The 21,753-nt window shown below is 43.7% G+C and overlaps 1 protein-coding gene across 1 annotated transcript in view; it reads right to left on the reverse strand.

Moving 5' to 3' along the window:
- Positions 1-280: 280 nt before the first annotated feature.
- Positions 281-21,753, reverse strand: part of Npsr1 (neuropeptide S receptor 1) — a 182,366-nt gene continuing 160,893 nt past the window's right edge. Inside the window, exons 6-9 of the mRNA XM_075967962.1 lie at positions 16,935-17,011; positions 8,068-8,154; positions 4,407-4,587; positions 281-3,445 (exon numbers count right to left, since the gene is read on the reverse strand). Of these exons, the coding sequence (XP_075824077.1) occupies positions 3,355-3,445; positions 4,407-4,587; positions 8,068-8,154; positions 16,935-17,011 (436 nt within the window). The 3' untranslated portion in view covers positions 281-3,354. The remainder of the gene's footprint in view (positions 3,446-4,406; positions 4,588-8,067; positions 8,155-16,934; positions 17,012-21,753) is intronic.

A 21,753-nucleotide genomic window follows, 5' to 3' on the forward strand; every position in this document is an offset into this window, starting at 1 on the left:
ATCCTCATTTTTTCCTGGAAGTTATGTATCGCTTCTATTCTTTTAGCAATTATCCTGAAAGCTTTATGTGTATTCTCAATATATCAATGTGTAATCCTAGTCTACAATCTATGCTCATTTAAAGTAATTCAAGGAACTTGAAATACTTTCATTGTATTTAATTCCGTTTTAGGCTCATATGCAATTATGTTAGGAACTTTGGGTTACCCCCTGGGACCTTTTTTTTTTGGAGTCTCTGAGAAGACTCCCATTCATTTAAACATTCTGTGAGGATGGAATTGCACATTTAAAATGTTCCAACTTTATTGTGAATAATCAATTCTTAAACGAGGCATAGCTGTTTCGTATTTCTCCAAGCAAGAAGGCTGGCAGCTTGGTAGGGACCATCCTCTTTTACGGGAATGGAGGTTACCAGGCTGGAGGGAATGTTGATAGAGCTGCATACACAATGAGCTATACTCAAATGATGGCTGGAACAAAACGAACAAAACCAGACACGGGCTGTCAGCGGCAGGTCTGTGGCTTGCCTGAAATGTCAATGCAAACACAAGACTAGAATCACTTTATTTCTTGACCAAAATTGTTTTCATTTCCCTGTTTTCTCATCATATAGAAGCCTACAGCCCTTCTAAACCCACACTACAAATATAGTAAGAAAAAACAAGGTCGTTGTCTGAACGAGACTGGGGAGCAGGCCTGAGATGTATTACGTCAGACTAGTTCAAAGGTGCTTTATTCTCATAATTAGCGCAGTGGAATGTCATTTACAAGGTCTTAGTGCTGCGGGGGAGGGGCGGGTGGCTTGTGGGAGCTGCTTCTCGATGAAATCAAACCTCAGTTAAATTGCGCTGCAAATATGCTCTGAAAGAAGAGAATCCTTAACCATATTGAATTTAGCTCAGTAAAGCAGAGACATTTTCTATAATGTGACTGAACGTATTCCACACAACTGCTCTGTTACCCTACACCTTTACCTGTCCCTGACGCTGTGTGATGCACCCACACATTTCTTGACGCCTTGGTGTGGAATTTAGGCACTTTCATTCTCTACAGCACCCTGTCGCCTTTTCCAGTCCCAAGGAGCATTAGCGGCTACAGAGAGAAATACTGTGCCTTACATTCTAATTCTATTTACAAGATTACACTCTTTCCTGGTTGGGATGTTATATTAGTTTCCTGGTTCATGTGGTAGGGAGAAGGGTTAAATCTCCAAAAGACAAATGACTAAACCTTGAGTCACTGAAGTGTTAGTCTTCAAAGGGAAGAATTCTCACAGCCCTCTCTGCCAGTCTAATTTAATCCTCCACAGTCTCCAGACCTCAGCATTCTCTGCTCCAGTGTTACATAGGCCCCATGCTACAGATAGACTAGTGAGCCCAGAGACTTGAGAGGACTCATCAAGGTCATGAGACTAATGACTCCCATGCTGAAACCATTCCCAAGTTTGGAAGATAATGGCTGGCAGTGAAGATTTGAGACTCCAGATCAGTGTATAGCAAGCCGGGCATAAATGGCAGCTTCCGACAGGACTCTGTCCCATTATCTTACTGATCTCTAGGTTCCTCTGGGGATGAGAGATGCAAGCTCACAACAGCTGCCGACACAGTCCACAGACGGCACCACAGCCCTCACCGCACTCTCTCTTTAACTTTAAGAATCGATTGATGGATGATGTGGCCATGTGACACGTCCTGCCGACCAGAACCTGACAGAGATTGAGAGCATCTATCAGGAGCCTGGGCCTCCTGTTTTGCTAGCTAGAACACCCGCCAGAGTCTCTGTGTTAATTGGCTCCTGCGGGGGCAGCTATTTCAGCAACAGCTCTCTGTGACACATCTTAATTTAAAGGGAGACGCTGGAAAGTACTTCACAGCCGCTCAGAGCTTCCGCTTGCTCATGTCTAGCTGACTGGAGGAAGAGTGAAGTAGCCTCCCAAGCTGTGGCATGGACAGAAAGGTAGATGATTCAGTCTCCTCAAACTTAGGAAATATTTTTTTGGGGAGACAGTACAGTGTCTGATTTCTGCCTAAAGAGATGCTTTTCCTAATGTCAGATGAAACTGAAAAAGAAATTTGCGCAAAAATTGCCACTATGACCTTAAGCAGGCAGTCTTTGAGTCGATACAAGAATGAGGAGCAGGGTGCTGTTAAAACAGACAGGACATACTGGTGACTCCACCCAGCAGCCAGCCAAAAAGACAAGGGAAGGTTTCAACTGTAGAAGGGAGGATTTTGCCAAGGAGATTTCAATGTCAAAGACTGCATGAGAAGCTAAATATAGGATGCTCAGGCACGTCACAGGGCCGGGGGTGGAGTTGTACACACAGGCAAATGATGCCATTTCCACTTCTGGCAAAATCTGAAGAAAAAAATTGACTAGAAAACATTTAGTCATATTTCATTTGAATTATACTTATAAATACTGAATTGCAGACCTGTCAAAATAAACCCTGCCAGCAATTCCTTGCAGAGGAGCCAGATAGACAAAGGCTACATACAGCATGAAGACAGTAAGGAGCTTGCAAGAACATCATGTTGGTAAAGCCACAGAGCTAAGCTGCCAGCTGAAGAGGATTCTGGGAGTGAAATGGACAGAAACATCCCTGAAGTATGTGGAATAGAGCTCAGAGCGGCTTGAATGTTGAATACAGGAAGAGAAAGAGGCTTCACTCAGTCCTAGAGAGTTGTGAGTTCCAGGTCTCAGTTCTCTCTGGGCTTCACGGGCAAGGACCTATCACTGTTGGGTGTGATCTTCCTGCTAGGTGAGAATGTGCCTACGTGGTGACCTTGTCCAGCAGGCAGCTGGACTGTCCCCTTCAGAAACCACACTGCAATAGGCTTGGAAGCTTGTTCCCGCCAACACTTTGCCTTGCACATGGAGGGTGTGTACAGTACCAGGTTCTGGAAGTGAAGTTCTTGATATGTCAAGGGCAAACTTCTCATCTATACCCACCAACTTTCTAACACAAAACTGGCGGAGAGCTGCCTAATCTTTGTAAAGTCTTGTATTTCCTTTCAAAACTGTGACAAGATGACTCAGGGAGAGCCCTTCAACATCTTTCTGCCTGTCTGTGCCATCAACTCACGAGGACCCAGCATCAGGGCTGGCGCAGTGCGGAGCTGTGGGAAGGAGGGCAGAGAGGGTTTCTTCTCACTGACACGAAGAGGTGACAGGTTCGTGTTGGCTAGTACACGCATTGCCGCTGGCATGTCCTCACTGGAAAGTGTGCTTCATGCATCCACTAGGTGACACAGGAGTGGAGCGGGGTGGCCCAAGCTTCATGCACGTCCACTAACTAGTGGTGGAGATCCAGCAGGGCTGAAGGTGCTCAGCCTAGCATCACGGCTTCAGGGTTTAGATGAATTCTGGTTTGGAGAGAATCTGCATCTCTTGCCTCTCGCTTCTCTCTCGGTATGTCATTCTGGAGTCCTGTGGTCTCTGCTCCCTGGAGCAAGTCAGAATAAAGAAGGAAAGGAAAACAATGTAACCAGAGGAAAAGGCAGTGTAGACGCTAAGAGATAATAGTCAAGGCAGTGTAGACGCTAAGAGATAATAGTCCAGAAAGGTCATTAAGGATCAGACACCTGTTAAGCCCAGTGGACAGAGACAGCATAGGCCAAAATGGAGACTGCTTTTATCCCATGGTCGCATGCAGGAAGGAAGCTCAGGGAAGTGTGCACAGCCCACGTTCACATGTGGCTTTACAGAAGCAGGAGGTAACCCTCAGCTGCTGCCATTAAGCCAAGCTTTAGACCAGTGTTTCTTAAGCTGTGGTCTCTTCCTGTCAGCTCTTTACATTACAGTTCACAATAGTGACAAGATTTCAGTTACAAAGCAGCAACAAAAGAAGTTTATGGTTGGGGGGTGTCACCTCAACAAGAGGAGCTGTGCTAACCAGTCACAGCATTATGAAGGCTGGGAATCATTGCCTTAAACCATCCCATTACTATTCCCTGTGCTACGAGTTTCTCCATTTACTCCCCATCTAATGAGAACAGATGAAAACCAGCAGGATGACAGCAGCTGTCAGGGGGTCAAATTTCAGCTCTGCTACTAATGATCAGTAAACCCTCAAAGATGTCACTCAATCTTGTGAGCCTTACTTTATAAAACTTTACCTCTGAAGTAGTAAAAACGTCCCATATCGTATTCCCAGCAGGCTTATACTCAGGCCGTTCATGGGGGAAGTTTCCATCAAAATTAAGAACCTTCACGTGTGTAGCACTGCCACGGCCTGAACCTGGATTTGAGGTCACCAGACTAGTGGGGACTTCCTAACCTTTAAGCACCTCATCTATGAAACGGGAGTTCCATAACCTGATGATCAGGTTTGGGAAGGAATTGGGAATCAGGGTCTAGATGTTAAAACTGGTAGCGTGTCAGGCACCAATGCAAACACAGCTTACTTGCAGGGGAAGCAGATGGAGCTGCTGAAGACGCAGTAGATGAGCGGGTTGATGGCACTGTTCAGGGCTGGCAGGTTCTGGATGATCACAGAGGCATAGAAGCGCTCCTTGGTGTCCGGAAGCAGGTTGAAATTGTCCAGCATGTCAAAGAGGAAGTATGGGCTCCAGCAGCAGATGAAAGCTGGGGAGAAGAGAGCCGTTAGCGCCATCATGGCCACAGCTGAAACATCATTCTTGGTTGGTTATGGCTGACTGGAATTTTAACTGGGATGTTGTTTGGCGCTAGAGCTCTCTCCGCAATACTGGCCTGGGTATGTTGTTGTAAACAGTTTGGTGTTTTGGAACAGGACTGTCATGCTTGTTTAAATATGCATATGGATATGCACATGTCCTGTAGACACCATTCCTGAGCTGAGACTTCCTGGATCCCCTCTATCTGGAAAGGGGGCTCTGATTTCCACTGGTGCGGACTTATTGCTGAAAGTCTGGGATCTGATAAACAGTCAGGGCTTCACACCCATCACAGTGCTGAAGGAAAATGAGCAGGACCCTTCAAAGATCCCCTGAAACAGACAGAACAGGATGAAATCTGATCACATTGATTTCTAGTTCTAGGACATACAAAATGATGCTATTATTTTTAAAGCATGGGCCGTAAATGAAGTCATTATGATCTCAAGTTGCTTTCCTATGTCTAAGCTAGCCTTTCCCCAAAGCACTCATCCAATACTCTGTCTAGATCAACTGTGTGTGAGTTCAGTGCCTTGGAGGATATGAAGGAGATGTGGGAATCTCAATTGTGATGGTTAATTTATGTGCCATCTTGACAAGGATCCAACATTTGGTTAAATATCAATCTAGTTGTGTCTGTGAGGTTGTTTCTGAGAGAGATCTTGCCTTCTGCTGGTGAAGAGGCCTCATCTGTTCTATTGAAGGCATAAATATAACATGGAGGATGTATGAGAATTCATTCTTCCCGCTTGGTTCTCTTTGAGAAACAAGTATGGAGCAATAGCCCAAACTTGGAATTAAACAGGAGTATAAAGAGTCAATTTTATTCTTGAACATTTGGGTTCAGATCCAGACTTGAATTCTTGAATTTATTTTAGTGGCTATCAGAGTTTCCCACTCCACCATAGAGCCTGAGATTTCTTGATCTTCATGAGCCAGTGAAATGATATCTATCTATCTATCTATCTATCTATCTATCTATCTATCTATCTATCTATCTATCTATCTATCTATCATCTATCTATCTATCTATCTATCATCTATTTATCTATCATCTATCTATCTATAATCTATTTGTGTCATCTATCCTTCTGTCATAAAGCTAGCTATTATATCTGCCATTTCTCTGGATATCACAGGCAAACTCAGAACTGCATAGCCTTGGGTTCCTCTACACCAACCTGCTCCACTTCTATCTTGTCACATCACTGTGGCTTTATTTTCCCAACCCTTTCTCACCCCCAGAATTTGCCCTAGAGTAGAAGTTCAGCACCCATGGAGATCCTCATGCAGGGGCAACTATCTTCCACTGTCATTAGATAAAAATTCAGGAACTTGATTCAGAAGTTGGAAAACAGAAATTAATTCATAATTCCCCCCATAAGTGGACTTGATATCTTAAATGGGAATAATTGAAAAACTTAAGATCACCATCTTTCTGTGTTCTAAGTGGTTAATGCCATTACTGGAACAGTTCTTATGCACCAAGGGCAACACCATTTGTTTTTTTTTCTCTCTCTCCCTTTCTCCCCCCCCCCGTGTGTGTGTGCACGCAAATCTGTGTATGTGTATTTTATAAGATTGTCAGTCCTTCCTCATATTAGAGCTAGAAGTTCAAAGTCAATATTTTCTCTCATATTTGTTTGGAATTGTCAACTTGGCACTTATGAGATACTGTAGTTTGGAGACCTAACTATTTTTATAGATACGCATGAATATTTTAATAAATATTGAAGCTTTCAGAAATATAGTCCCCTTATGGACAAGATGAGTTTGTTCAATTTGAAGCCTTACCAGTTTTTTTTTGCCTGCTTGGAAAATCATGTAGTGACAGTAAAACTGCTTGTATTTGTGCGTCTCAATGGAAACATCTGTATTTGTTGTCAGGTGTAGCAGTACAGGTGTCGGCATCTGATTTCTTTATTACTCTTCCAGTGAAGTTGTGCCCATATAGTTGCATATAAAACCTGGCATTGTTCTATTATAAAGCTTTTTAACTTAACTCTTACCCTAGCTAATTATTAGAGTAGTATGTTGACTTTAAAAAATGCAGTAGTTATTAATATTGATACTTATCATTTTATGATGGTAAAAGAACATTACAAAAACATTTGCTATAGATAGGCTATTTCATTATGACAGCATGCTGGCCTGCCCGTGGGCACTCCTGTCTGCAGACTGGACAGACCTCATATGGAATAAAAATTTCTGATTGAACAGGAATACATCAGCTTGGGAATGCATGTTTAAGAGTGTATTTCCTCTCTCATCATCCAGAAAATGGGCGTCTGTGATTCTGGCTGTGAAGGCAAGGAATCTTTGCTCTCCTTCAGAAGCCTCTGAAAGAGTTCCTAGAGCTGCGATGAGCCTTGAATGCCCCTGCAGCTCAGCTGGTGTGTGCTGTGTGCCTTTTCTCTGATGGCTTAGCCACGCTGAACGCAGGCTGTTTGGCGTTTGTATTTTAGAAAGGGAGAAAGAGCTATTCTTGTGATTTGACACACAGCTAAGGTCTTTCTGGGGGCTCCTAAGTGCTTCTAAAGGAGCAGAGGTGAGACATATCAGCTAAACAAGAAAAAAACAGCACACATTCCTGCCCTTCTGTATCTGCATCCATTTGTTCATTACACAAGTATTAACTCAGTGGTGTATGTGTAACTTAACTTTAGGATAGCATGATTAACTCAAGCGCAAGTCATTGACCTTATGGATTTATAATTGTGTCAGGAAAGATATACTTAATATATATGTATATATATATCCTATATTAAGATATGTCTTAATAAAACTGTATTTATGAATGTGTCTCATGCTAGATACAGTTAGAAAACAGGGACAAATCAGCAAGCTGGGATGAAGTGAAAGGAGAGTTATTTAAACATACTCATCAGGGTAGCCTGAGGAGGTGTCACTGTTGGGGAACAAAGTAAGAGGAAGTGAGGCAAGCATCTCTCTTACCATTTTGGACAGACAGCAGTGCAAACTGATTTTATAGATTCTAAGTGCAGGAAGAAAAGAGCAGAAGACAAGAAGTGTGAGGAATATAGGCTTCGGCCATAAGGGAAGTATTATTGACTCTGAAATTAAATATCCAGAAGTAGAAGAATGCACATCTACTCTTTCATAGGGGAGACAATGTCTTAAATGAAGCCTCTGAGTCAAGGGTGATTTGTTTAGAAGCTCAGTCCTAATCAGATTGTCTAAGAGTGATTCAGACCATGATTTTGGTGGGCAACTATATTCACAGAGAGAGGGATTAGGAGCCAATTATCGGCTCTTAAAGCAACCAGACACACTGATGAATCCTGCACCTTTCATTGTAACGAAAAGTAGAAGTGCCTGTACCATATTCCTTCCCTGCATGGCCTGGCTATCACCAGTTTGCTTTCAGAGTGGTATTCAGTTGTGTAACACAAAAAGGGATATTTCTTACCGAGGATAATGACGATGCTATACTTGATGGCCTTGATTTTTGCTCTTGAGATGAGCCCTCGGTTGTAGCTGCTGCATAGTTTGCCATCTGTAGACAAGAAAAGTCGTAAAATGGACAAAATGTTAAAAGGACAAGGAAGGTTAGACTTTCAGACCTGCTTCTGTTCTGCTCCTCTGGGGCAATCTTAGACTTGGATGGTTCAGGGATGGCTGCTAGGACCTGTTCAGTTTGCAATCTAATGCAAATGCCACGAGGTGCCCACACTCTCTCTTAGAAGATAAGGTCAGGCCACTGAAACAGCCAAAGCTGGAATTAGAGCACAGAGCTGCAGGGGGTGGAGCCTACTTGTTGAGGGGTGCTCTCAGGCTTGAGCTGTGCAAAGTCACCCATAAAGTCACTGCAGTTACCCCTGGAATGGCTTCTGCAGACCAGTTCACTGAAACTCTGCTCTCTGTAAAGCCCAAGGCACAAGACAGAGCCACGTCTGAACCGGCACATAAACTCTAGTCATATGGGACTGCCATCTGAGGGCGAGATAGTCATGGGAGGACTGTGAGAATCTGTGGAGGGGGCTTTGTTATGATTCAAGTCCATGAATTAAAGGATCAAAAATGTGTGCTGAATAAATCGATACCTTCTTCCTATAATCGAGTTATTACATAGTTATTAAACTATGGTTGATTGAGATACGCAGAAAGTGCAGTAGATCTGGTGAAATGAGTGAAGAGAAGGGGATTGGCAGATGGAAGGTTGGCCACAGGACCCCTTATTGCTCTCAGAACTTCCCATCTCATAGGACATGAAACCTGCACACACACTCAGGGAATAAACATCGGGAAAACGTGGGAAAGTTGTCTAAAGTTCCCAGTCTTGTTTCCTAATTTGGGAATTAAAACTGTATCCCAGGTGACAACCTCTCTGCTGGCATACCAGTCACTTTGTCACTTGGCTTGAATTACGTTTTAACAGTGTTTCGGGACAAAAGGGAGCTGTCTTTACAGAGGAAAACTGACAGTATTACTACCCTAGACAGTCTATTATACAATGGTGTTGCCATAGACAGCAGGAAATTATCAGGGTGAGATTATCTCCACAGGGGCAGGGAAAGATGGTAGCAGATCAAATTATGTCTTTCCAAGTGTCCCCACACGCCGGCCCAAGGTAACAGCTGGTCCCTAAGCAGTGTGGCTTTGAAAACTTAATTTGTCTTTCAGGAAAGTTTTTGAGAATGACATTTGTGCTCTGAAATCTTTTAAAATGGAAAATCTCAACACTTTCCACAGGGCGACTGGATGACAATATCATCAACTCCCTGCCCTCTGGATCTCCCAATGAGATCAGTGAAAATCATCTTTAATGTGACCACTCCAGTAAAGGCAAAGCCTCCAGCTTCACAGACAGCTCTTCAAAGAGAGCTGAGTTACAGGATACAGGTAATTCCCCTTTATTGGGAGATAAAAGGATTATTTCTACTCAGGACTCGGCACTGAGCTGGACTGAAAGCAGTGAAATTCAGCTCTCACTGGCTGAATGGCTGGTACAGCTGGGAGGAGCGGGCTTGTTAGATCCGAAGCTGGAAGAAGCATGCTTGCTAACCCTGCTTTCCTTCCAGGGTGCAACCGTAGTGGGGTCACAGCAGAGGTTTGGTTTTCACTGGGTCAGCTCCAGTTTTTAATCTTCCCAAGGACACAGGCTCCTTTCAGAGTTACCAGGTTCTCATTATTTCTTGTTTGCTTGTTTATGTAATTCTATAATTTTTCTACTTTTTCTTTAAAGATTTATTTATTTATTTAATTTATTTATGCATGAGTGCTCTGTCTGCGTGGACACCTTCTTGCCAGAAGCGGGCATCAGATCTCATTACAGATGGTTGTGAGCCAGCATGTGATTGCTGGGAACTGAACTCAGAACCTCTGGAAGAGCACTAGTTCTTTTAATGGCCGAGCCATCTCCTCAGCCAATAATTATATAATTATCACTGTGGAGAACAGAATATGAGTGCCGTGATGAATGTACCGAGTCAGGGAACATGTGGGGTTGGATTTCCCCTTCCACCTGTACGTGAACTCAAGGGGTTGACTCAGGTTTGAGAAGAAGGCATCTTTAAACACTGAGCCATCTCGCTGGCACAGAATCCCATTTGCCATGTGATCCCAGCCCTTGGATCTGGGTACTGGTCCTCTGGAACTCTGCCCTCTATGCCACTGAAACAGCACACTCTGGAACTTTGAATGGAGGTGAATTTCCTTCCTGTTGCATAGGGAGGCTCCCCTCCCCCGCCAGGACCTGGAATGTGGGCAGGAGGTTTGCTTGAGACAAGGAAGTCTAGTTCAGAAATATTTTAAAACAAGTTTTATGTGTTGAAATTTCATGCACTTCAGGTTGATTTCTTTAAATGAATATTTTGAAGATTTTAAAGCTTATAATCAATTTTGATCAACAAGAAATTTTCATCCACAAACATAACCCAGCTGCCCCTGGAGCCCTCAGCTAAAGGCTTTTGTCTCCATGGCCTGCTTTCTCAACTATGGGATGGGCCATCTCCTTTCCAGGGTCCTTCTGGGGCTAGTTTTTCTGGCAAACACTAGGGTATATCTGAGAATATGCCCAGATCTTCCCTGGCCACCATGTTCCCAGGCGGCCACTTTGTCTTGGTCAGGTCTGTATTGTTGCTGCTGCTCTGGGAAGCTTTTCCTACACCCCAGCCCCCAGTTCTCCACTGAGACACTCCTGTGGAGAGGCCCTGGCTTGGGCAGCATCTGTGCAACAGCTGCAGCCTCTTTAGAACCACCCTGGATGCTCTCTGAAGATGCTCGTGCCATGTGCAGCCACCGTTCCCTGCTCTCTGCTTCTAGACTCTGGATCTCATTCAGCCCGTCCATCACAGATTGATCAACATCACTGCCCATCCTGGGGCTGCCTGCTCTCAACCTCCTGCTACCAGCTCCCGGAGCAATGGCTTCACTTTCTGCGCTCTGTTGTTGCAGGGGCTTGAGTAGAGTTGAGGAATCTTCCAGGACTTGAGGATCACATCCAGCTCCCTCCCACCTCAGTGACCACAGTAAGGAGTGTGATTATGCCAGAATGTTTCAGCCGACCCAAAACTTACATAGCCTTTTGACCTTAAATCCCTGGGAGAACTTCTGTCCCTTTCTCGTCTTGGACTGTGCCTACCCACCCAATTAGCTTTCTTGTCTGAGGCTTTTCTCAGGTTTTTTTTTTTGTTGTTGTTTGTTTGTTTGCTTGCTTTTTGTTTGTTGTTGTTGTTGTTGTTGTTGTTTTTTTACCTCTAACAGGAAGTAACACCAGTGTCTGAGGGAGTGTCAACAAACTCACAGGTTATTTGTTTCTGTACTCTGCCCTTCAGTTTAGGCAAAGAGCTCTAGCACCAAGGGATCCATGCCCTCTTCGGGCCCTCCTGGGTACAAAGCATACTCCTAGCACACATACACACATGTGGGGAAATACTCAAACATATAAAATAAAAAGAAACAAATATTTTAACATTTTAAATACTGTTTTGTTAAGGGTACTCATGTTTCAGAGTTAATATAGCTGCTAGAGTTACCCTTGCCGTAGCAGACATTGGTACTGTATATGTAATGCTGCCTTCATAGAAACACAAAACACAGCCTGGCGGTGGTGGTGCATGCCTTTAATCCCAGCACTTGGGAGGCAGAGGCAGGCGGATCTCTGTGAGTTCGAGGCCAGCTTGGTCTACAAGAGCTAGTTCCAGGACAGGCCCCAAAGCTACAGAGAAACCCTGTCTCGAAAAAACAAAAAAAACAAAAACAAACAACAACAAAAACAAAAAAAAAAAGAAAAGAAAAAAAAAAAAGAAACACAAGACACTGATCAGCCAGTGACAGGAAGCTGGGATACTTGTGATCTGTTTGCTGGACGAGCCACATGCTGAGCCTGGCAAGAGGGTCTGTGTGCCCACTTTGTCAGAGCACAGGAGGTGAGGGGGGTAAACTGAGTGCTAACAGTGGATTAGCTTGATTGTTATTGTATTGATTTGGTACCAGCCGTGTTTAGGAAGGAACCGGAGAAAAAGAAATGAGCTTCGATTGGAGTTAGTTGACTTAACAAGGACAATAAAGGAGATAGAGAAAGTCTCCACATTTCTCATCGTGTGGAGCTGTGAGCAACAACTGTCTGCTCTGCACTGGATGTATTTCTCATGTGGCCTCTTGGGAAGTGAAAATACAAAGCGACCTTGAACCAGCCTTTTCTAAATGTGCACATTCGGACAAGAACAGCCCGTTCCCAAATGAAGCCATTAACATTGAGAAATTGGAACAACAACAACAAAAATACCTCTTTAAGATTTAACCTTGAGGCAAAGATCAAACCAAGGACTTGGCTGCCCCCTTGTTGCTTCAGAGGCCTCAGGATGGATCCATTGAGTGGAGGGATGGGGACTGAAAAGGGAAGAGGAGCAAGGTTTAGATCTGAGGATTTGGCTATGGCTACCAGCCTGTGAGGCAGACGAGAAGCAAACAGATCAGCAGTCTGAGGCAGGCATAAGGAGTGTTACTGCCGAGCAACCCAAAAAGCATTAAATTTGTGTGCATGCCAGCCCTTAGATTTGCCAGATCATTTTCTAAACCAATTCTGTGGGTGGACAGTTGTATCTACTTGAGAATTAAATCCACACTTCCCTGGTTATTGATGGAGCTCTGAGTTTGGTTTTCCTTTCTGATAAATGCCTGTTCGTGCTTTGCTGAGTTTTTTTTTTAACATGTTATTGGCTTTAAAATCCCCTTTTAAAATGGCTCTGTAGGAGTTTCCCCATGCATTCCCTCAGCTCATCTTTTTCTAGGCCACTCATGGAGTGTGCACACTGGCTTTCACAATGCGGACACGGTCAAACTAATGCACTCTCACTTGCAATTTAATTTAGCATGCATCTTGTCTGTAACATCTTTTATTTTCCAGCATCATAAAGATATTACCTAACTTTTGTTGAAAAATTTAAAAACATATTTTTATGTCTAAGATTCTAATTTCCCTGGAGTTATGTTTGTCTGTAGATTGAAGTAAAGTTTTAATTTATTTCCCCATGACCTTCTGATATATGTCAAGAACTATGTATGTATAGATCTATTTTGGGCCACATTATTTTCTACTCTTATCTATTTTATGTCAATGTCTTTCTACTCACAGCTTTGACTTTAAAATAAACATATTTGGCACAGAAAAACATTCCTACTTTTTTCTATTTTTTTTTCAGGAATAACTTGGATTTTCTTGGCTCCTGAACTTTTCTGTCTTATAAACATCTACCAGACTCAAAAAATGTTTTAATTCTCCTTTGATGGGAATTGTATTAGTTTGCTGATTAGCTGGGACCAGCCAACATATTAACGACTTGGCATCGTGCTAGCTATGAAACTCCACAGTAGTCATCTGGTCATATCTTTGCTTTCCCTCATGGGTTTTTCTAGACATAAGTAGAAAGGTGTTGTGTCCTCAGCTGGTGCTGAGAGCACTTCATGGGCTCATCAGAAAGCTGTCTGGCTACGAAGCTGAACTTCAACCTAGTACCTAATCTAAAGGGTTTTTTTCCCTCTCTACCTCATTCTGCCTCATAGAATTTGAAACCTGCCATTTGACACAGTATTGATCACATCGCACCCACAAAGCCATGATGGGGAGACCCAGTTCTCTCCATAAATGTTATACCTTGTCAGTTTCATGGCTTGCCCTCCCCAATCTCCCATCCTTGTGCAGTAAATGCCCTCACCATAAGGTACAGTTTGTCTCAGACTTCAAATGCACGTGACTACGTGAAAGCTTATGTTTGTGGCCTACAGCATCTGTTTGTGGGAAAGCCTTTCGGTCATTTATGAAACTGTTTCCTTTGAGTCAACCCCTGGGTGGGAAAAAGCAAACACACTTGTCAGCAAGAAGAAGGGCTCCACACTAAGGACGACTTGGGCTTGGCAGACAGTGTTTACAAAGCGAGCTTCTGTTCACACTAATCTTAGCCAATGTACCTTGTTGATGAGCATTAACCCTGGCATGCCAACACTGCTGGAGACCCCATTACCAGCCAGCTCCTGAGAGCCTTGGCTGTTCTGACACACGGGACGTCAAGGAAAGTCCATTGAGGAATAAAATCCAGACAGGATAAACTCTGGAGATTGCAGCGAGCCTCATTCTGGAAGGAGATCACGGAGGGTGACAAGCTGAACACAGGTGTAATAGAGATTTAAAATTATATTAAGTAATGAACACTGACAGTAGCCATTTCTAATTTAGAGCAAGGCAATGTTGGGCATATTAGTGGACATATGTAGAGAGCCACACCTGATGGCAATGTAGAGAGCTGCATGCAGCCACCTGATGGTACTGGCTCCCGCCCTCCGCGATCCCGAAAGCGAGTGCTCTTTATGATAATCAACTCCTATGGCTAAGGCCTGACCTATGCTATGATCACGCAATGATTATCAGCTGCCTGCATATGCGTGAGCCTATAAGCAGTGACCACCTGGCAGTTCGGGGTTGGCAGCCCATGCCTACTTAAGGGCTGGGAGCGGTTTGCCGGAGAGAGAGAGGGGAAGAGAGAGAGAAGTATAAAAAGTCCTGGAATAAAACTGCAGTGCGAAGAGCTCTCGTGGTCGCGTCATTCTTGCGGGACGAGGGTGGCCGTGACATATATCTCTAAGTTGCTTTGTACTGACTCAGTCCTGGAGGTTGGGGAAGCCCAATGTCATCACTAAAATATCCAACAGAAGGGGGATAATAAGGGGCCCTACAGAGAGAAAGGAGCTGGCTGACAGTGATGGGGAGGCTTGCTGAAGATTACCCCAGATCTTTGCCTTTGTGTGGCTTGCTCCTTTTTTCTGATTGGTGAACTCAAGGAAAATCAGGTAAACTTCACCATAGATCATTGGGTGAGGAGTGTAGGCAACAGACGAGCTATTGGGGGTATGAACAGGAGGGTAAGGACTCAGAGCGACAGGCAGGAACAAACACACCAACCTTTTGTAACGGGCAGAAATCACAGGATAGAGGATTAAAATATTGGTGTCCTAGCTACCTCAATCAAACCAGACCCTCACCTTCAAATAGAGAACAAAGCTTTAGAGATGAGGGGAGGCTTCTCCTTGGGAGTGCTGTGGACGGTATGCTGGACGAAGATCTAGAGTTTGGATTTTTAATAAAAACGCTCGGGAGGGGGTAAATTCGGGCTCGTTAAAAAGCCATTTATCACTTCTCTTTCTTTAATTTCTTTCCTTGTGGGAGATGAACGGGCTTAAAGGAAAAAGCATGGGTGTCCTAATCAGTGACATGCACTTGAATCCTGGTCATGTCACCATGCGCCACATATAGAAACTGCAATTCGTCTCACTGTTGAGCCCCCTTTTATCTGCATCATATCACCTTGAAAGCTGGACAGGGATTAGAGAGGTAACAAAAGGAAAGGATTCCAGTGGCCAACAGAAGATGTTCTGTCTCTCCCTCTGTTCTGTCTGTGTCACCGGGATATAGGAGCTAAGATTTGTGTCTATTGTCCTATACTGCTTCTATCAAGCAGGAGAACACAGCAGAACACACCTGCATTAAGATGGAGATGCCAAGATTCGCATACCTCTCCAAATTCTCTAGGGAAAGAGACACAAATGCTCATATCCGATAAACCTTGTGGATCCTCTTGGCTATCTCCTATCACATGAGCTAAGACACTTCTACCGTGTTAAACCAAGCTCTATCTATGGCTGGTGCAGAGTTAGGGAGCTCAAGTCCAAACAAAGATTAGAAAAATAATCTAATGCAGACACTCATTTACCTCACTGGAGCCTTAAAAAGTCATTTGGCTTTGTAAGGTGGTACGGCTTGCAGTGGTAGATCTGCAGCAGAAGCCAACTTCTTCCAATGTTTCCTATAGTACTTAATGGTTGCTATTTGAGTTCAGATGGTGTGTGTTGTGCTGTGTTGTGCGTATGTGTGTGTGTTTTATAGTATATAGAAGTCTAAGTGTGTGAACATCTGTAGATGTTTTGTACATGTGGGCCTATGGGGTATGTGCTTGTGTTCACGTAAGGGATGAGAGGAACATGGGACCTAAGCAGAGTGGTTTCATTCTACATAACTGCCACATTATAGCAAAGCTGGAAACCTGTCTTCTTTCTGGCTCATCTGTTTTTTGGGTCTTTTCCAGTGCATCCTAACCACATAGTATTCCTAGAGGTGCCCTGCAACTAAGTTCAATGAAATGGAATTTAGGGAAGGGCTGTCTCGTGCCAGTCTTGTTTGGGCTAGAATATCAGGGAAGGCATGTGGACTGAGCTGTGCCTGACATCAGGGCTAAGATCATCCTCTAATCAGATGGTAGATTTACCCATTTCTAAATCCAAGCCAAACAGAGAAGCCCATCTTCAAGCTTGGTAGGCATGTTGTACTCTCAAAGTTCTTTGTGCCTGGAACACATTTAGGGGGACTCCTCATACTGCCTCAAAAGTTGCTTCAAGGGACTTTGCTTGTATGACTGGACAAGTTACAGGTGCCCTCTCCATTTTCCTATGTATATTTTTTGCATTTTAATTAATTAATTAATTGCTTATTCGTTTGGGGTTCGGCAGACAACTTTCTGGAGTCCATTCTCTCTTTCTACCACGTCAATTCTGGGTGTTGAACTCATGTCCTCTGACTTGGCAACAAGTGCCCCTACACCCTGAACCACATCTCTCCAGCCTTCTCCAGGAGTTTTCAGGGAAAGACAGAGCCCTCTGAGCAGATTTTGGGGTCTCCGTTGTTGGATCCTGCTGGAACCAAGCACGCTTGTGGATCCAGGCAGCCGCAGCTCATCCCGCTAGAGGAGAAGTCCAGCAGGAGAGTTGAGAGAGTCAGAGCCTTACCCAAGCAGTTGGAAATCACCGTCTCTTGGGCTTTGCTTTTAATCCAAATAGTTCGGATCACAAGGCCATAGATGACACTGCAGAACGAACCACAGGGAACATTAACATGGTTGATCAGTTCCTCGTGTGAGGATCCAGAGGGGCTACCACTCCCGTTTCCCCTTGGGAAAGGTACCCTGGAGGGTTCTCAGCCATTCCTGCCAGCTACGCTTGCTGTTCTGAAGGACTATAAGAGCCAGTTGGATGGAGCTGCTAGTGTGTTAAATGAAGAGATGAAGACATAGAGGAGGTAAATAATTTAGATATTCAACAGTGCAGCATGGATTATAATTTGAACACTATAACCTTTGGAGGTAGAAAGACCTAGGATTATGTACATGTCAATGCATATGTTATTGAAGTTTAGTTACTTTTGACACTTTCAAGGGACTGTGTGTGGCGGGAGGGGGTGTGTGGAGACCTATGAAGGTGGGAGGGGGTGTGTGGAGACCTGTGGTTCACACCAGCACTCATCCACCTAGTTCCCTTCTACCTTTTCAATGAAGTTGGCTTTCTAAACCCCAGATGAAGACATGGTTTGTTTCTCTGGTCAGCTTGCTTTTGAGAAACCCCTGTAGACCTTGGAGTTCCAAGGCTGGAATTATAGAGGGACCTCGCAAATGCTAGAAAAATGTCCATTATGTAGCTCAGGCTGGTTTGAAGCACATGGTCCTTCTGAATACTCTATAAAGGCTGGGATTACAGGAATATGGTAGCATATCCCTTCACGATAGGCCAGCCTCTGTGTCCCTCCATTGTATTCTTGCCATAGTGTGATCTTGTCTCCTTGGGTTTAACAGGGACCTGTTACTTGCCTCAGCTAAATTCTTGCTGTCCCTAGGGTTACACAGAATGGAACAATTGTCTAACTGCATATTTCTCAAGGCAAGGCTGCCTTTAATCCTGAAGTCCAAGTGAAATTAATTCTGCAAAAATAGGAGAGAGCTTGGAAAGACCCTTTCTGAGTTGTCCTCCAGTGACCTTCCACACCTACTAAGCCCCTTGATGATCACTTACCCATTACAGATCCGGTTAATCTTGTCCAGGCCCCAACAGAGACACTGCATGCTGGAGATCTATACTGTTTCAAAGCACTAAGCTTGTGATAACTTGATATACAGTAATTGATAACCAACACTTAAAGCCCGAGTTGAGAGTCTGTAGCGCACACCTCTTGAAATTTAGTGTCAAATGTGATTATATTTAAAGAGCTGAGCATGCATAAGGCTTGCATATCAGTGGACTTAAGAGTGCAATTTCCCTTCTTCTTGCCTGAATCCCGAGTTTTCCACATTCCATCACACCCCCACTTCTCCAGTGATGAGGTCTGTGCCAGCAGAATGTCAATAACACACACACATCAGCAAATTTTGTGTTTCACATCTCCTTTGATAAATACAAGAATTTCAACTCTTCTTAACACCATTTGACACTTAAAAGTTTACTGAATGCGTCGACTAAAAACTTTGGGAAAGCACTGCTTTATTTTTAAACTGCATAATCTTTCCTCTTGAGAATTGGTAGTTAAAAAAAATCAGAGTTCCAATTTGTAGTAGCTGACAAAGCACTAATGGATTCTAATGGGCTTTAGACTATAACTTAATTAATGATGATGTTAAAACTTTGTTTCTTAATGCTTTTTTCATTCTTGCTCTGGGAGCTCCTCTTAGTGCCCCAGGGACCCCCAGGTCTTGGTGCAGCATTCTCTTCCTTCTCGTTCTACCGTCTCGGGATTTTCCGGTACTCTATGGCCCCATTAAGGGAAAAGATGAGAGGTTAGCAGTGAGGCTTTTCTTTGTTCTAAATGAAACATTTGCTAGATCAGAACTCAGTTCCCAGGAGAAGGCAGCACAAGGTGTCTTAGTTACTTTTCTAGTTGTTACCAAAGATCTGAGAAGCGGCAGCCTCAGGGAAGAAGGGTAGACTTGGACTCTCGGTTTAAGGAGAGGGCATGGAGACCAGAGTAGCCCACAGCTCTGTGACTCTGTCAACAGTCACGAGAGGCTGCTTGCTCAGTTCAGAGATGGAACAGGAAGTAAAGTTGGGCTCTATCCTTAAGAACCCCCATTCCATCCCCTCCAAGATCTGCTTCCTGCAGTCGCATTTCATCTGCCAGAAGTTCCACAACCTCCCCAAAGAGAAGGAGACTACATGAGCCCAAAGAGAAGGGGACATTGTGTGTGTGTGTTAAACCACAACTCAAGGTGAGGTCGTGACCAGAAGACATTAATGCTGTCTGGCCATGATCCCAGTATTTAACTCATTGCTAATTCAAATGTTACTAACAATGAGTCATAAGCATGATGGAAAAGTTCAGAAAGGTCATATAAGCTAAAGACTTGGGTCTAGGTGACGCCTCTTCTACTTATAGGCAATCAGAGGAGCATAAAGCCAAGACTGTCCCTGATAGCCAGCTAGACAAATGGAACCACAGCTTATGTATCTTTGTCATTTATTGTTCCAGGCAAGCTGCTTCTTAGAGCAACAGTCGCTGCTCAGAAATGTCTTCTTTGTAGTTTTCTCCATTTTTTCTCAACTTTTCCATCTAATTAGTGACCAAATGCTGTGGGCTGTCCCTTTACAATGACTCCAGAACCCGCACTTCCTCTCCGTACTCTTCGGAAGTAGTACAAAGCTTTGTAATCTCTCTTTTTTTTTCTTTTAGAAAAAAATTCTTTTACGTTGATAAAATATACTCAGATTACATTTTAATCCTTCTAATTAAATTGTTCTGTAACAATAGGTGTAGTCAAACTGCTGTATGACTGTCATCGCTGCCTGTCTGTAGAACTTTTCATCTTCTCTGATGTTTTATTACTGTTCTAGTTTTGTGAGGAGACACTATGACTAAGGCAACTTATAAAACAAAGCACGGAGCTGGGAGCTTTCTAACAGGTTTAGGTGCTTGGTCTGTGATTATCATGGTGGGAAGAAGAGACACATGGTGATGGAGCAGAAGCTTTACACACTGATCCACAGGCAGCAGTCAGAGAGAAAGACACTGTACCTGGAGGGGGCTTTTGTAACCTCAAAGTGGCACATCTCCTCCAAGGGCACTCACTCTTCCTAATCCTTCCCAAACAGTTCCACCACCGACTGGAATCAATCATTCAGATGTATGAGTCTATGGAGGCCATTCTCATTCAAACCACCAGATCAATCAAACAAAAGCAGGAGATGCTTCATGAATCTGCATAGTGTCCCTTTGTGGGAACCATGCTAATCTCCTCAACTTTAGTCCAAGTGCTCTAGAAACACATGCACCTTCTAATCTCTTCCCTAGTAATATCATAATCTCTAAACACCTCTCTTCTGCTGCCATAGCCAGAGACCACAGCAGCATCAGTGATGGTGATGGAGGCTAGAAAGCTGCTCTCCAGCCGGACTCCTGGCTGCACCTGAGCAAGCTCATTTCCCTGAGACACTATCACTCTCAGGACATCAAATCTCTCCACTACTTCCTCATTTCATTACACCCTCCTGCTCTTACCACCTCATTGCTTCCGGCAGATCTTTGTCTTGGGTTTCTCAGCCAATAGGAGCAGGACAACCAAATGAGTATGGGCCTCCTTTCCTGAATAGTAGGCTTGGGTAAGAATGAGTTCCAGGGTTTTCCACCCCTCTTTGTTCTGTCCCTGGGATACATTTTCTTTTGTTTCTTTGTAGTCCATATTGTTCTACATGCTACTTTGCAGAGAAATACTCCCTGTCCTGTTCTTTTTTCATGGTCAGCTTTTCTTCCTTGGACCATTCTGTTGGACAAACACAGGCTGTGTAGAGCCTTGTCTACTGCAGTCCAGTGCTGAAGGTCATGCAGCCCAGAAAGGAAAGCCAGTCTTTGATATTTTGAACACAACTTCTCCTGTGTCTTTCATTTCAGTAATTCTCTCAGGAGACTTAAACTTCTTGAAGGCATGAAAACTGAAGGACTTCTCTGCCTCAGGGCACCCCTGCCCTCTAACTATCTGTTTACTTCATGATCTATAGAAGGCAGTCTAAACAACCCATTGTTCTTTATGGAATGCAGAGGCAATGTAGGATTGTGGATATTCTAGTAGTCACTAGAGTCAGGCTTGCAGGTCCCATTCCGACAATGCCAGGGATAAGCTTTATGCCTTCACTCTGGATCAGAATGACGAGAAACATCAGAAGTCACATGGCTTGTGCTTTCACAGGTGATTCTGCACTAGCACAACAGAAACTCTGGGCCCCCAGGAGAGCAACAAAATGAAATGGCTGATTACACTTTTCGAAGTTGAATTCGGTCCAATATATATAATTTGTTTACATTTGTGCAAATAACAGAAAGAAAGAAACACACATATATGTTTTGTTTATGTACAATAAAGTCCTGGGAGGCCACAGACTAACAGTGCACATTTGTGCTTCCAAGGGCAAGGAGCTGGCTAGAGGAAGATCTCTGCTTTTTATTTCATACCCATATGTACTCGTGAGAAATGTAAAAGAAACGTACTGTCTTTTCTATTACAGGGTTATGTAAGACAATACTCCATTTGAAAAGTATTGTAAAGAAGCCACTTGGCAGAAATTCTAATTCTTGAAATCAACATTTCTATCCAGGGTTTCATTTGGTGCTAAGAGTTGCATCTTGTGTATCAACTGTACCGTTTTGAATTAGCCACAGTGTAAGAATGTGAGGCCAAGCTCTGACCACTGGGAGTGATGCCCAGGACCCCCTTTGCATTAGGAATAATAACCTAGTGGCTCCCACTGGTTGTGCTTTGCTACTAGATTTGATGCAGCTAAGCACTCTCTGCAG

This window comes from Microtus pennsylvanicus, chromosome 3 (assembly GCF_037038515.1).
Source record: "Microtus pennsylvanicus isolate mMicPen1 chromosome 3, mMicPen1.hap1, whole genome shotgun sequence".
NCBI lineage: Eukaryota > Metazoa > Chordata > Mammalia > Rodentia > Cricetidae > Microtus > Microtus pennsylvanicus.